Source organism: Mustela erminea, chromosome 15 (assembly GCF_009829155.1).
Source record: "Mustela erminea isolate mMusErm1 chromosome 15, mMusErm1.Pri, whole genome shotgun sequence".
NCBI classification, from domain to species: Eukaryota; Metazoa; Chordata; class Mammalia; order Carnivora; family Mustelidae; genus Mustela; species Mustela erminea.
Genome location: NC_045628.1, coordinates 13,612,545 through 13,627,562, shown reverse-complemented (window position 1 = coordinate 13,627,562; position 15,018 = coordinate 13,612,545). Strand labels below are relative to the sequence as shown.

The 15,018-nt window shown below is 40.1% G+C and overlaps 1 protein-coding gene across 1 annotated transcript; it reads right to left on the bottom strand.

The window, feature by feature from the left end:
- Positions 1 to 11,716: 11,716 nt before the first annotated feature.
- LOC116574046 (polyadenylate-binding protein 2-like) lies at positions 11,717 to 12,306 on the bottom strand. The gene is given in 2 exon segments (XM_032314598.1): positions 11,717 to 11,812; positions 11,815 to 12,306. Coding segments are annotated over 2 exon segments (546 nt in total). The 5' UTR covers positions 12,265 to 12,306.
- Between the last annotated feature and the right edge of the window lie 2,712 nt (positions 12,307 to 15,018).

The window sequence follows — 15,018 nt, the reverse complement described above, 5'->3', positions numbered from 1 at the left end:
CTTTTATGCCTCCCTCTTTTCCTCTCCTGACATGTTCCTTTGTGATTTGTTGACATTTTTCATGTACTGATATTCTTTGATTCCTTTCTCTCTTTTTCTTGCGTATATCTACTATAGGTTTTTTTCCTTGCTGTTACCATAAAGCTTACATAAAACATCTCATAGTAACAACTGTTTATTTTAAGCTGGTAACAACTTCAATCACATACAAAATCCCTACATGTTGGCCCTTCCCCTTGATGTTGTTGATGTCACACTTCTATCCTTCTTTTATAAATTTTTATTTATTTATTTTTTAAAATTTATTTTCAGTGTTCCAGAATTCATTGTTTATGCACCACATCCAGTGCTCCATGCAATATGTTAATATCCACCACCTGGTTGACCCAGTGCCCCACCTCCCTCCCCTCCAAAACCCTCAGCTTGTTTCTCAGAGTCCTCAGTCTCTCATGGTTTGTCTCCCCCTCCGATTTCCCCCAACTCCCTTCTTCTCTCCATCTCCCCATGTCCTCCATGTTATTCCTTATGCTCCACAAATAAGTGAAACCATATGATAATTGACTTTCTCTGTTTGACTTATTTCACTCAGCATAATCTCCTCCAGTCCTGTGCGTGTTGATACAAAAGGTGGGTATTCGTCCTTTCTGATGGAGGCATAATAGTCCATAGGATATGTAGACCATATCTTCTTTATCCATTCATCTGTTGAAGGGCATCTTGGTTATACCCTTGTTTTTTTTTAAGTTGAATTATTGATGTCATTCTTAACATTTTTTGTTATGTTATTGATGTCATCCTTGCATCTTTTAAAAAAATATAATTCAAACACAGTGTCACATTCATTTCAGGTGTACAACATAGTGATTCGACAAGTCTGTACATTATGTTCTGTTCACCACAAACCTAACCACTATCTATCACCATAAGACACTATTACAATACCATTGACCATATTCCCTATGCCGTCCCTTTTAGACCCTATACTTACATCTTTTATAGTGTATTTCCACTGGAAATTTTCTGTATTTGTGGTTATTCTTAATACCTTTATCTTTTCATTTTTATATTAGAGTTAAAAGTGGGTTACATACCTCCATCAGAGTATTTTGTATGTATCTGTATTTTTGCCTTTACCAGTGAGGGTGATCTAAAGAGGAAATTGAGAACAAAGATGGCCAACAAAGAGATGAAAACTGGTACAAATGTAAGTGAAATTTAAATCAAACAAAAGGGAATTATAGAAGCAAAAGCTAGACACAGGAAAGTTGGTTCTGCCTCCACTTGAGAGACTCTGAATATGCAGCAAAAGGAACTTATTGAAAGTGAATTTATCAGCATAAATGAGGAAAATGGTTGTAATGAAAAAATAAACATGTCCCAGAGGAAGCAGAGCTGGTGAAAAAATGTCACGTGAAAGGATTTCTCAGAGGTATTTCATGACACTGAAGGCACGAAGAACACAATGTTGAAAGCAGATCCAAGCTTAGGAAGGAGGATGACAATTCAACAAGGCGTAGGAAAGAGGCTTACTCCATGTTCTAAGTTCTACCACGAGAAGAAAGTAAGCACTCTTCAAACTACTCTTGATACATTTTTTTACAAAGAAAACACTTTCCGTCTCAATGTTTCTGACGTTTTACAACTGACATAAGGGAGTACTTAATGTTTCAACATAAATTTTTAAAGGCCAAGGAACAATCATGGTTTTTTTTTTCCTATTGATTATTCAGATCACGGTGCATGGTTTCAGCAGCTTCTGCAAAGGGAGGACCACCTGTCTTCAGATGCATTTCAAATGCTAGTGAGTGAATAGTAAATGTGCTTCAACTATACAACCCAAACTGAGATGATTCAAAATCTTGGACATCTCTTTTCAACGTAGGTTAAGGAAAAGGCTTAAGGCTCTTCAGCTGGCTTACGAGTCCCACGGGGAAAAGCTGATGGCATGAAAACAGGAAGGTACAAGAAGAGGACTAGCTTTGGAGAACCAAGAACCTGAACTAAATATTAGTTCTTTTGCTCATCTCTTCTTCAGTCTTTCTTGAGCACACATGCAATGATGCTTTTGCCTCATCTATAAAATGAGGACGGTAAAACCCCTAGTACAGGATAGTTCTGAGTATTAAAAAAATGTGGGCATATACAGATGAAAAACTGTGGTGCATAAAGCTTAACAGGTCCCGGGGACACCCAAACTGTTGCCATGTTTTCTATAACCGCAAAAAGAGTTGAAACATAAGTTAGAAAAATAAACCTCCAGTGGAGGTGACAGAGGGCTTTCCCACCCAACAAGGACAGGAAGCTGTCATTTATTACAGGCTTAGTCAATGTCAGGGACCTGAGAGAGAAGCTCTTACTCAGTCAGTACAATAGCATAGCAAGGTGTGACAGAGAACACATCTAAAGACAGCTTGTTCTGATGACTCTGAACTTTCTCCTACAGAACATTGCCAGCTCTGGGTGACTATGGTTAGGCCAGTAGCTAGTTAATCTATAAGACATCTTGGATTTTCTAGTAAAAATTACAGGTATTTCTGGGGTGCCTGGATGGCTCAGTGGATTAAGCATTCACCCCTTGGTTTTGGCTCAGGACATGAACTCAGGGTCATAAGATTGAGCCCCATGTCTGTCTCCACTCTCAACACAGCATCTGCTTGTCCTTCTGCCCTTCCCCCTGCTCCCTCTCTCTCTCTCTCCCCCTCAAATAAGTAAATAATTTTTAAAAAATTATAGTTATCCCAGAAAAAAAGTTTAAACTCTACAGTTTCTGTTCACCTCTAGTTATTTTCCTGATTCCACATTCATAGAAAATACACCTTAGCTTCTCTGCTTCTCATTTTGTTTGAATACACTACAAAGAGAATCAAATTTTAATAACTAGTATTAGTGTATGTTTACATATAATGAGGCTATCTCCATGTTCGCACAGATGGTCTAGAATAACCAAACATCATTACCACCAGTTCTTGTAAATGGGGAGCATCCCTCCTAGTTTCTTTGATCAGTATCAATGAAATATTGTTATTTTGATAGTCATTTTTAAAAGAAAGTTTTGTGCTATACTAGAAATTTGCTAGAATCATAAATTTTTCATGTTTCTTTCAGAGGTGAGTGGGGAGAAAGGTTTTGATGGTGCAAATGTCCTCTCCTACAGGTTGAATACACAGATTCGGGTAGACCATCCTCTGGTTTAGCTGGGATCTGAGAGTTGAGTGGATGCAGAATCAGCCTTAGAAAGAGCCCTGGCCCTGCTTGTCTCTTCTTCTCATCTCCCGTCATTCCTCCACACATTTTCCCTCTAAGTTTCCTGAGTTAACAGTTCATGTGCCTAAGATATCCTGTTCTGACTTGTCTCTGTACCTCAAAGTGACGTAATAGTCCAAGAAAAAGATATGGCAGCCATGGTCATAGCAGAGTGGATGGACAGTATGATTCCTAGAGAAGTCAAAGATCCAGAAGAGCAGATCCTGGTACCTTGTGCTTCCCCCCCCCGCCCCCAAAATACTTTACAATGACATAAAGACCCTTTGTTGTCTGCCCCTCCGTCCATCTGCCTATCATCATCTCCCACAGCTGTAGGAACTGTGAACTTCAGGCACCCTCCATGCCCTACAGATCGCTGCTTGTTCTATATTTGCCTCCAGATGACTCTACTTGCCTGTGCTTTCCTGTCCCGTCTTGCCTCCTTCGTTTCCCAGAGCAAATGTTGCCATAGGTGAACTTTCCTAAGAGAACTAAGTGCTTTTGCCTCCTAGTTCAAAATACTCTTTAATATAGTTCAGTTATGAGGTAACTGGGTAAAAAGAATAGTATTATTTTATCATTGGCACCAGATTTCCCATTAGGAAAAGAACCATTTTTATTTAGAAAGATACACTGGAAAGCTACAGCTAACAGAAAATAAGGCCTCAGGAGAAAATAGGAATGACACAGAGACAGATGAAAAAACTGTGATCCACAGAAAGCAATATGGAGCTGGGAGAGAAGCGAGGGCAGAGAGGTTGGGGGATGGGCTGAAGACATCAAGAGGATGGGGTAGGCTAGAAGGTGGGAATGTACGTCACCAGACAAAGCAGGGACATTTACAACGAGATGGATCTAATATTCAATTCAAATTCATCGACCACATGGTCGTGAGACGCAATGCCCCCTGCTGTTAGTCCCACTTACCTCCAGTGAAGACCTCCTCTCTGTGGCATCATGACGTGAGTGGAACTTTTGGAATGTGAAGGAGACAGATCTGTGACCCCTCGTGTGACCGAGACCGAGAGAAAGCCACAGAGATCAGAGAAAAAAGAATTCTGAAGAAACTGGGTCACCAGAGTTGGCAAGGAGATTTAAATAGAAATAGAAATGCCATCCTTCCCCCATTCCAAATCCCTGCCTGAACCATAGACCCCACGTGAACCTTATACCACTAATTTTCCCCACCTGTAAAATTAGAGGGAGAAACTAGATGGTCCCTTAGGGCCCCTCCAGCTTTAATATTCTATGACTCTAAACTTTCCACTGAGCTTGGGGAAACTAGCACAAGTTATGTTCTATTGTAGAAAAATATTTGGTGTTCTGAATTAACTTGATTAGGCACTGGAGATGACACAGGTAATGACAGTCGTTTAACACCTAGGTGAGGGGGAAAAAAAGCAAATTAAGAGAAGTATTCTCATGGCACCAAACAATGGCTTGTTTGGATTCTTCCAGCAGTTTTTTAGCATCTGTTCTAAAAATTACAATGTGTTTTGAAATTACTACTTGAGTGCATACACAATGTGTGTCATACATTTATGTAATTATGTTATTAAAATGAAGTTTCCAGTATCTGTGGATACACACATGACAACAGAAGCAAAAATACCAAACGCCCCGGTCTCTCCAAACCCGACAACTTAAAGATGGCCAACACAGGCTGTCAAGTAGCGATTGATGCCGAGGGCTTAGTCCAATCAATTGATTGAAATGCAATTATTTGGAAGGAAAATATTAAATTGTTCCTGTTTATCTGCCAGAGGCAATTATCTGATTGTGTTTAAGTAACAGCAGTCCCAGAGAGCTATAACCTAGAAGAACAAGCATGGGTTTGTCAGTCCTACCCTATTTCAACGAGGACAGGTCTATCTGTTTTGCCACAGAGACACTGATACAAGAAAGAAGACACTGTTGTAATTTCTCAACTGAGCAGATATTGATATTATTAAGTCAATTCACCATTAGTCATATTTTGAATGGATATGTACAGAACCAGTGGGCTCCTGTACAGAGTTCCTTAGGAGCCGTTACAAAGTATTTGGCACTGGGAGTAGAAGTCAAGCCCACAGAATCTGGAAACAGCCCTAGTTCAAGTGCAGTCTCTAGCCTAGCATCGGTTGGTTGGGTGATCTTAGTTGCTATCCATACTAAAGTTTATTCTCCTGTAAAACCGTGCTCTCCCTAATAGCTCCTAAGTCTTGGGTTTGTCGTTGGGATTCAGGGAATGAAGACAGGAGTACTGACAGTGATACCCAGTGTATAGCAAGTGTTATATAAATGTAAGTTGTCATTTTGGTTTGAAGATTTTGTCAGGAAGAGAGATTTAGAAAGAGTACTAACTAGGAAAGAGATAAGCAGGTGTTCTTTGTTATACTCTTGGGGTAAAAATAAAAGATTGAAAGACAATATGATACAATGGGAAGGTGGATACCAGTCACCTGGGTCAAACAGAGGGGAAGGAAGCTACTGTGTATTTCTTGCCTACTTGATTCCAGGCACTGGGCTAGGCACATTACCTGGGGCAACTTACACCAGCTTTCTAACATTCCTAGAAATAGTTACTATGATCTCTGCCTTACAGGTAAAAGGATGAAGGGCTCACCTCCTAGTAAATGGGCAGTCCCAATCACAATCAGGTCTGTAGATTCCAGCCCTATGGTCTTGGCATTGTAAGGTGGCACCGTTCCCTGACGGCACAGAGATTGCAACCATTAAAGTCAACTGTCTGAAACAGAAGTCTTTAAGCTCTTTGGTCTTCAGGACCACTCTCAACTCATAAAAAAATGTTCTGAGGACTTCAAAGAACTCTGATTCATGTGGATTATATCTATCCATGTGATATTTGATATTAAAGCAAAAAAAAGTTTTTCATGTATTTATTAACTTAATAATGACAATAAACCCATCACATGTTAACATAAATAATGCATATTTCTGAAAGATAACTATATTGAGCAAAGCAGAAAATACTTGTGAAAAGGGGAGCATTGTTTTATGGTTTTTGAAACCTCTTTAATGTCTAAAGAATTATCTGAAAGAAATGATAAGAAAATTTCAGGGGGATGCTCAAATAAATATAATAAGAAAGCGCCTGAATTTATATGATTGGACTAAAGAGAAAACCTATATTTTGAAGTCTTCTATCTTGGTGGGGAGAAGTATGGGAACAGGCGAACTATGCCAATGAAAACAGTGGCTCATGGCATTCCTTCAGTATTTTCTGGTTGAGAAGTTCCATTAAGTTTGATCAAAGTCATAAAGTTTTCAATTAAGCTCTACTTAAATATGACTAATGGGAGGGAAACTTACCTTCAGAGGAAGCTTCAACACGGTGTGATATCTCTCTCATGAAAGTTTCTGGACTGCTTGGCTAGAGCAAATTGTCTACAGTCATAAGTATGAGGAAAAGTCTGGAAGAGGAAGATGTGGGAATAAGATAATGCAGGAGATGAGACATGCTGAGTTAGTGACACCAGTAGTCTGAACTTGCTTTAGGACTTCCCCAAACTATTTCTTCCACGTGACTAGGAATCTAAACATTTCTGGTATGTTCTAATATGAAGAACATTGTTGAGGTCTGTTTCCTTAGAATTAACTATTTGAGACACCACTGTATATTTTAAAATACATGATCAGGATGAAATGGCGTGCAGATATGGGTATTTATTTACTGCTCACTCTTCTATGAGGGTATTCTTTTTAACCCATGCAAGGGTCCATCAGTTGGTACAGAACACCTGAACTCCAAGGGTTTACAGGTTACTACCTTGTATTCACACAAGTGCTAATCGACAATAAAGTATTAAAAAGTAATGTAATATAATATAATAACAGACAATTAAAATGCTAGCAAAGCATATTTATTTATTAGAAAAACAGTTTGGCCAGTGGTTAAAACTGCAGAGCCTGAGATAGATTCCTTGAGGTCAATTCTGTTTCCACTGTTTATTGCTCCCATGACCTTGGGTGAGTTTTCTAATCTCTCTGTGCTTCAGTGCCATCTATAAAATGGGGATAATAATAGTAATTTCTAAGTTGTAGGGTCATTGTAAGGACTAAATTAGTTAATATATGTAAAATGCTTACAACTAAGCCCTCTAAAGAGTTTGCTGTCATCATTGCAATCATTACCATCATCATTAGTCTAAGGTCTAATGGTTCCTCTTAACTCTGACTTGAAATGTCTCCACTATTGTACATACCAAGTGAGCACGCAGTAAAGATGGAAGCATATGGACTGCCTTTTCAGGAGAAAACTTAATCCTCAAAATCTCTGCTCACTTGGGATGTTTCTGACACTCAAGGGAATTTCAGATGAGATTCCACTGAATTCTTTGGTCTGGAAACTGTACCTGTCACTAGGGATGAGAGTCTCTTCCAAAAGCTTCTCTCCACTTCATCCATATTTCCATCCCTGAAGATAAGACAAAAGATAAGAGCCGTCTCCAGGTTGAAATATTATCGACATATGCTCTGTCACAACATGTTATCTCCTTTTGTTTCATTTTTCATTCTCCTTTTCCTTTTCATTCTGCCACAAGCTCTATGCAACCAAATAACTCACAAGATAACTTTTTATTCTTCCTTGACAATTTCTCCTTTGACTTCCACTTCCCCCCAGATTTAAAACAAATGATTAACTGTTGGAATAAACCAAACTTCCCCCAGCATCTCCTCTCCAGCCCACACTCCCTGCCTCATTCTTCCCCAGGCAGATGCAGCCTCAGGGCACAACCCCGTCTTCCTGATACATCTACTTACTAAGAGTTTGCAGCCACTTTGGAAAACAGTGTGGAGGTTCCTCAAACAATTAAAAATATAGGTACCCTTTGATCCACAATTGCACTACTGCATATTTACCCCAAAGACACAGATGTAGTAGAAAGAAGGGCCATCTGTACCCTAATGTTCATAGTGGCAATGTCTACAATAGCCAAACCATGGAAAGAGCAGAGATGCCCTTCAGCCGATAAATGGATAAAGAAGATGTGTTCCATATACACAATGGAATATGTGTATTTGGACCTTTCTGATGGTCTGAATCAGAAAGGATGAATACCCAGCTTCTGCATCAGTGTGGATGGTACTGGAGGAGATTATGTTGAATGAAATAAGTCAAGCAGAGAAGTCAATTACCATAGGATTTCACTTACTTGTAGAACATAAGAAATAGCACGGAGGACATTAAGAGAAGGAAGGGAAAATGAAGGGAGGGAAATCAGAGGGGGAGATGAACCATGAGAGACTGTGGATTCTGAGAAACAAACTGAGGGTTTTGGAGGGGAGGGGGATAGGGGGATGGGTTGGCCCAGTGATGGGTATTAGAGGAGGACATGTATTGCATTGAGCACTGGGTGTTCTATGCAAACAATGAATCATGGAACATGACATTAAAAACTAATGATGTGCTGTATGGTGACTAACATAACATAGTAAAAAATAAGAAAATAAAAAAGTACAAAAATCATACGAGTTTTAAGAGAAAAAAAGATTTTTAAGGAAAAAAAAACAGTTTGCTTATAGCTCACACTGATTTTAGCACCCTTGGAATAGTTTGTACTTCAGCAGACACAGAAGGAATGTAGTTGGCAAATGAAGTCATAGCATGGTTTAGCAATTCATTTTTATTACCAAGCAAAATTCCAAAGCTGACATGCATTTCTTACATCCTGAAGACCCACAGACCCAAGATGAACACCACAACCGCCTCCAATCACTCCCACCAGCATCAGTGCAAGGAAGGACCATAAACCGAGAATCAGAGGAAGGATTAGCTAACTCAATGATCATTGTTCTACATACCAGTGAGTTCAGTGCACAATCAGATTCCTAAAACAGATGATCCTACTGTTTCCCCCCAAAAATCTCCATACACTAGACCTACACCTCTTATGGTTCAGGGTTCTCTTGGAAGCTTCCAAGAACAGTGATTTAGGAAAGTGTTGGTTTTGCAAACCAATAGTACTGTAATGTTTAATAGCCACTTTCTGGAGGAAAACCACTGATATCTACGAGCTAATCTAAATTGTAAGGTAGGTTAGAAATCGTTTCACATCAGTGGGAAAATGCGCCCATGTACCAATTTTGTCTATTTAATTCATATTCCAAAAGGAGGATCACATTTTATAGAAAGAGATTGTATTTTTAAAATGCACCCTCACTTTGCCTTTCCCAGCTGTCTTTGGCTAAGACAGCATTTTAAGCTTTTCATTTTTTTCAGATATTGAGGGTTTTCTCTGAGGCACTTTTATTTCTAATAAGGTTTTCTATGCCCTCTAGTGGTTATTTTGTTTCCGGCGTTTGAGGCAAAGTAATGTGCAATTAGGGAGCAAAATTTCGCCTGAGGGGGATAAAAGAGAGCCTGCTGTGCTCTTAGTATTTGAAATGGTTTGGGGAGCGCCTTCAGAGAGAGGAACATTCTAGAATGGCTTCACCTCACGTTCCACAAAGACCGGCGCAAACTTCCAATTTATTTTTTCCAACCTCTTTTCCCGTGTTCCCCAACACAGGGCCGTGTAAAATTCTGCCTCTTTTAGACTGCATTTGATAGTTTATTATAAGAATTGGTTATTTCAGTTTGAAAGTTGACAGGGAAGAGCCTATTTCTGTCCTTAAATCCTGGCTGCTGGAGAAAAAGCTCTAAATTTCACTTCTCTGAGAAATAGAAAATGAATTGTGTCCATCTTTAAGACCGCTGAGTACAGCCATATGGCATTTTGTGGGGCCCTTTTTCCCGTTTTCAAGTCTGGCGCACGAGGTGGGAACCAGGTTATCCTCCTGCTCCGGCCTTCCACAAGCCACGGTGATTTGAAAAATCCATTCTGAGATGTAACATCTGTGGCGGTGTGGTCAGAGGCAGATTTGTTTGCTAGAGCCTCCAGGCCCTCGGAGCGCCTTCTGTAAATTTTGATCTCTCGTAATTATTGGAAATGACACCAACTCTTCTTAATTAACCCCTCTGACATCAACAGAAGGTGCGCTGACTCCGTGAGGTTCGTGCAGAGGGCTGTGCGTTGGGATGGAAAAGATTCCATCGCTCAGCTCTCTCCTCCTGTGGTCCCCAGGACTCAGAAGACTGAAAAGATGGGGTGGATTTGAGGCCGGCATTTATGTGGATCTGAGGAAATGCTAGCCATTGCTTATCCAGTGATAGAAGAAAGGGCCACTTTTAAATAGGTGGACTGGGAAGAAGCAGTATGAGATGTCACAAATGTGTCCAACGTAACTGACCACCATCTTTTCCATAATTCTTCCATCGCATTTGCAAGAGTACTGTGGTCAGTGTTTATATTGTGAAATAGATCTCTCTCTTCTCTCTCTGTCTCTGTCTCTCTCTCTCACACACACACACATATACACAGTTTACTACTGAACAATGAGAAAACAAGGACCCCCCCTCCCTCTCCCCTTCCTTGATGAGGCAATGGCAATCCCTGTTTACAAATTAACGTATGAATGGTTTTTCTTGTAAGAGAATTCCCTTTGCTCCATTTCCTCACTGATACTTTGCGTTGTCCAACTTTCAAACTCTTAACCAATCTGCTGGAATTGAAATGGCCGCTCTCTGCTGTCCAATTTTGCATTTCCCTGAATACCAATGAGTTGAAGCTGCTTTCTATCTCTCTGTTGGCCATTCACGCTACTTCTGGGAAATGGCTCTGTATTTTTACTTATTGTTTCTACTGAATTATCTCTTTTCTTCACTTGTAAGGACTTTTTTTGTGTATTCTGGATATGTAGGGTCAGCCGTTTCTATAGCAAATATCTTTTAAGACAGTCTTTCAATACATTTGAGACTTGTCTTTTGCTCTCTTTATGGTGTGCTTTGATGAATAGAAGCTCTTCATTTTTTATGTGTTGAATTTATCCATTTAAATAACTTTTCTTTAAAAGATTTTATTTATTTATTTGACAGATAGAGATCACAAGTAGGCAGAGAGGCAGGCAGAGAGAGAGGAAGGGAAGCAGGCTTCCTGCTGAGCAGAGAGCCCCATGTAGGGCTGGATCCCAGGACCCTGGGATCATGACCTGAGCCGAAGGCAAAGGTTTTAAACCACTGAGCCACCCAGGTGCCCTGAATTTATCCATTTAAAGGGTTGTAGCTCTTGTGGCTTGTTTAAAGATCCTTTCCTTTTTCAGATTTTTAAAGACAGACTCCTTTGCGTTCTGAAGTGTTACTGTGTTATCTTTCATTTTTGTGGCAAGGAAATTTGATTGTCTGCAGGCTCCACCTACATCATGCTCCTCTCCCCTTTCTGAGGACAGTGGGGAAGTAGCTTCTTAGTCAGCAATTAGTTAATTCATCTTTGCGTGGAGATGGAATCTAATGACACTCTTTTTCTAAAAAAAAAAAAATATATATATATATATATACATATATTTATATATATATATTTTTTTTTTCATCAAGGTCATCTTTTTTTTTTAATTCTTTTTCTTTTTCCTTCTTTCCTCTCCCCCCCCTCACCTCCTAATACACACTTTTTTTTAAGTAAAGGGAATACCATGATGTTGCTCTAGCCTGGCCCCTGTAGATGCAACCCCAGGGCCGGTAAAACCATTATAGAATGTAAAACCATTGTAGAATGGAGAGGGGGAACTGTTGTAGTTGGTGGTCCAGCATGGTCTCGGGCTCATGGGAAACCCTGGTCCATTGGTTCGTTTTGGGATCACCCTGATTTGTCTTCTTCTACATAGGAACTCATCTAAGGCCAAGGAAGTCCTCACTGACTCTTTGTCTGAGAACTCTATATATGCAAACCCTTTAGGATGGCCACTAGACCTGTCACAGAGTAAGGTAACGCAGTTGATTGAACCGTAGCCATGAACGAGTGCTTCTGGCCCTTCTGCTGTTGCATCATAGTCTGCTTTGCCAACATGGATAGAACAGGCATCAGCCTCCATCTTCTCTTCACTGGACATGATCACTGGGCCAACATTGTGTGGAGGTGGACTCATATTCATCTGTTTCTCTACCTCGTTCTGTAGCTCCTTAAGCTTCTCCGATTGTTCCCCCATCTCCCTAACTTGAGCTTTGACCACTTAAAGCTCTGGGTCATCAGTGGTTCCTTCCTCCCCAGGTCACCCTCAAACAGTCCCAGTTCCTCCTCCTCCTCTTGACCCTAGAATATGTGTAGAAGTGATGTGACACTAATAGAAGTTGTGTATGCCTTCTCTTTTTCCTCATCCACAAAGATTCAAGGACTCTGCTCTACTAGGATTTGGTGAAGCTGCAGATGGAAGGAACAAATTTACCTGCACCAGGTAAATAACCTGCCAGCCAGGAACACCTATGCTGGGCCGTCACTTCAGCAGGAATAGGATTTGTGTTGTATTAACCACTACGTTTGGGGCTACTTTGTTTCATCAGCCATCATTACCCTAACCAGTATGGAAATCGGCATCTTGAAGTTAAAAACCCCCTTAACAAATTGTGAAATTTGTAGCATTGATCTATTATAGGTGGGTGGGAGGCAGCGAGGAAATCCATAAGGCAAGACAGAAATACAGAGTTCCATTCCATGGTAGCATAAAGCTTTACCTGCTATAATTTTGAAAGTGTATCTGGTACCTAGTAGTTGTGTAGATCTGCAAGCAGGAGTTGGAAGGAGCTAGAAAAATAGTGTGTTCATTTTTGTTCACTGCTTATAGCAGAATGTAAAGAAGATGTGTCCCAGCAAGTAGTGGCAAACCCAAGAGCAGAGATGGAAAGTTATGGAAAGAGCCTAGAAACTGGGGCTTGGCAAAACTGTTTCTGCACTCTAAGCCAGGATTAAAAGTTTGAATGAGAGGTGCTTGGGTGGCCCAGTTGGTTAAACATCTGACTACTGGTTTTGGCTCAGGTCATGGTCTGATAGGTTGTGAGACCAAGTCCCAAGTCGGGCTTCTGGCTCAGTGCAGAGTCTGCAAGAGATTCTCTCCCTCTGCCCCTCCCCCTGCTCTCACTCTTTCTCTCTCAAATAAATAAATATATCTTTTTTTTTTTTTAAAGTTAGAATAAAAAGGATTTTGAACAGCAAAGTTCCAATAGGGGTTCTTAATTACACAAAGGGATTAAGCTCTGTGGCAAAGATTGCATTAAGGTTATTTCTTTTCAACTCAAGGTTATTTTATGACATACCCTCAAGATTGCATTGAGAGAGTCAACCATGGGAGGTGGGGTGCAGAAAGCAAAGATACGTATCAGATAATTCGATCCAGGGTAGAATTAATATGGTTATCCATACATGGGATTTACTGGAAGCAAATAGATAAGGAATCTAGTAAGTATCTGTGGGAAGTCTCTTGCTAAATAAACTGAAGTCTGGTTTTAAAAAAGCCTGGGACTATAATGTAGCTCTCATGCCTCCAAACTTGCCCCTGTAGGAAGTTGGCAGTGAAAACAACTTCCTCAAGGAGAATGTACGCCTCCAGCCCATTTCAGATGGGGCCTTAGGGCAGTGGTTCTCCCAAAGTGTGGTCCCCAAACCAACAGCTTCACCATCACCCAGGAAACTGTTAGAAATGTAAATCACCCAGACTCACCGAATCGAAAATTATAGGCATGGTGCCTAGCAATTTGTGTTGCAGTAAGCCCTCCAGGGGATTCCGATGCTTGCTAAAGCTTGAAAGCCTTGCCTCAGAGAAGAAACAATCAGGAAAAACATGCTGGACAGCAGGGAGCTGTGGAAAAGAAGTTTCTTCTAGAGAACAGAACTGAGCCTAATCAAGGTAAAGAATACCACACCAAGGGAAAATAGTCTTCCCAATGTCTTTATGGCAGGATTCCAACGTTCCCATGATGATTGTCTTCTTTCCTTTCCTTTTTCTGAAGGAGCTTTCACATTGATAATTTCTTTAATTTATTCTGTTTCTATGTATTGGAGTGGGACAGTTGCCAGATAACTAGTCTTTTAATTCCTAAATAGCCAGATAATGAGGATCTATAGTGAGACCAGTTACTGCTGTAACTTCCTGGTCCCTAGGCAGTGGAGGCCCCATGAAATGAAAAACTGTTGGGTCCCTGACTCATTGTGTAGACACAAACGATCTTCTGACCAAGAACATCCACACTGATTTTTTTTTTTTTTTTTTTTTTTTTTTTTTTTTTTTTTAGTGTGTAATGAAGTTCTATTGTTTTGAGATAATTTCTGGTCCTACTTATTTCATTGTTAAAGTATGTTGCATTTTTTTCCCGTAAGTTACTAAGTTGCTTTATGTCTTAGATATGTATCTTTAAAGAACATACGTTATATTCAATTAAAGTGTAGTCTGAAAGTCCTATTATTTTTAACTGGGATATTTAGTCTTTTCACACTTATTGTAATTACTGACATATTTGTATTGATTTTTCCACCTTATTTTATGGCTTCTGTTTATCCCACTTTTTTGCTTCTTTTTCCCTCTTCTTTCTTGACTTCATTTGGATAGATTGATATTTACTTAGTGGCTGGCTAACTTCCTTATCTTTTATAACTCCCAGGTGAACAGAATTGGGTTCATTGCAATCCTTGCTTTATGACAGATTTTCATCACTGTGTGCATGTTTGTGTGTTTAGAGGGGCGGTGAAGGGCAGAAGGAAAGGGAGAGAGAGAATCTTAAGCAGACTCTATGCCCAATGCAAAGCCCAACATGAAGCTTAATGCAGGGCCTGATCTCATAGCCCTGAGATCATGACCTGAGCCAAAATCAAGAGTTGGATGCTTAACCCACTGAGCCACCCAGATGCCCCTTCATCACTGTTCTATGCAAAACCTTCCTCTGTGTGATCCATTTGTTCCCTTGTCAAGTGA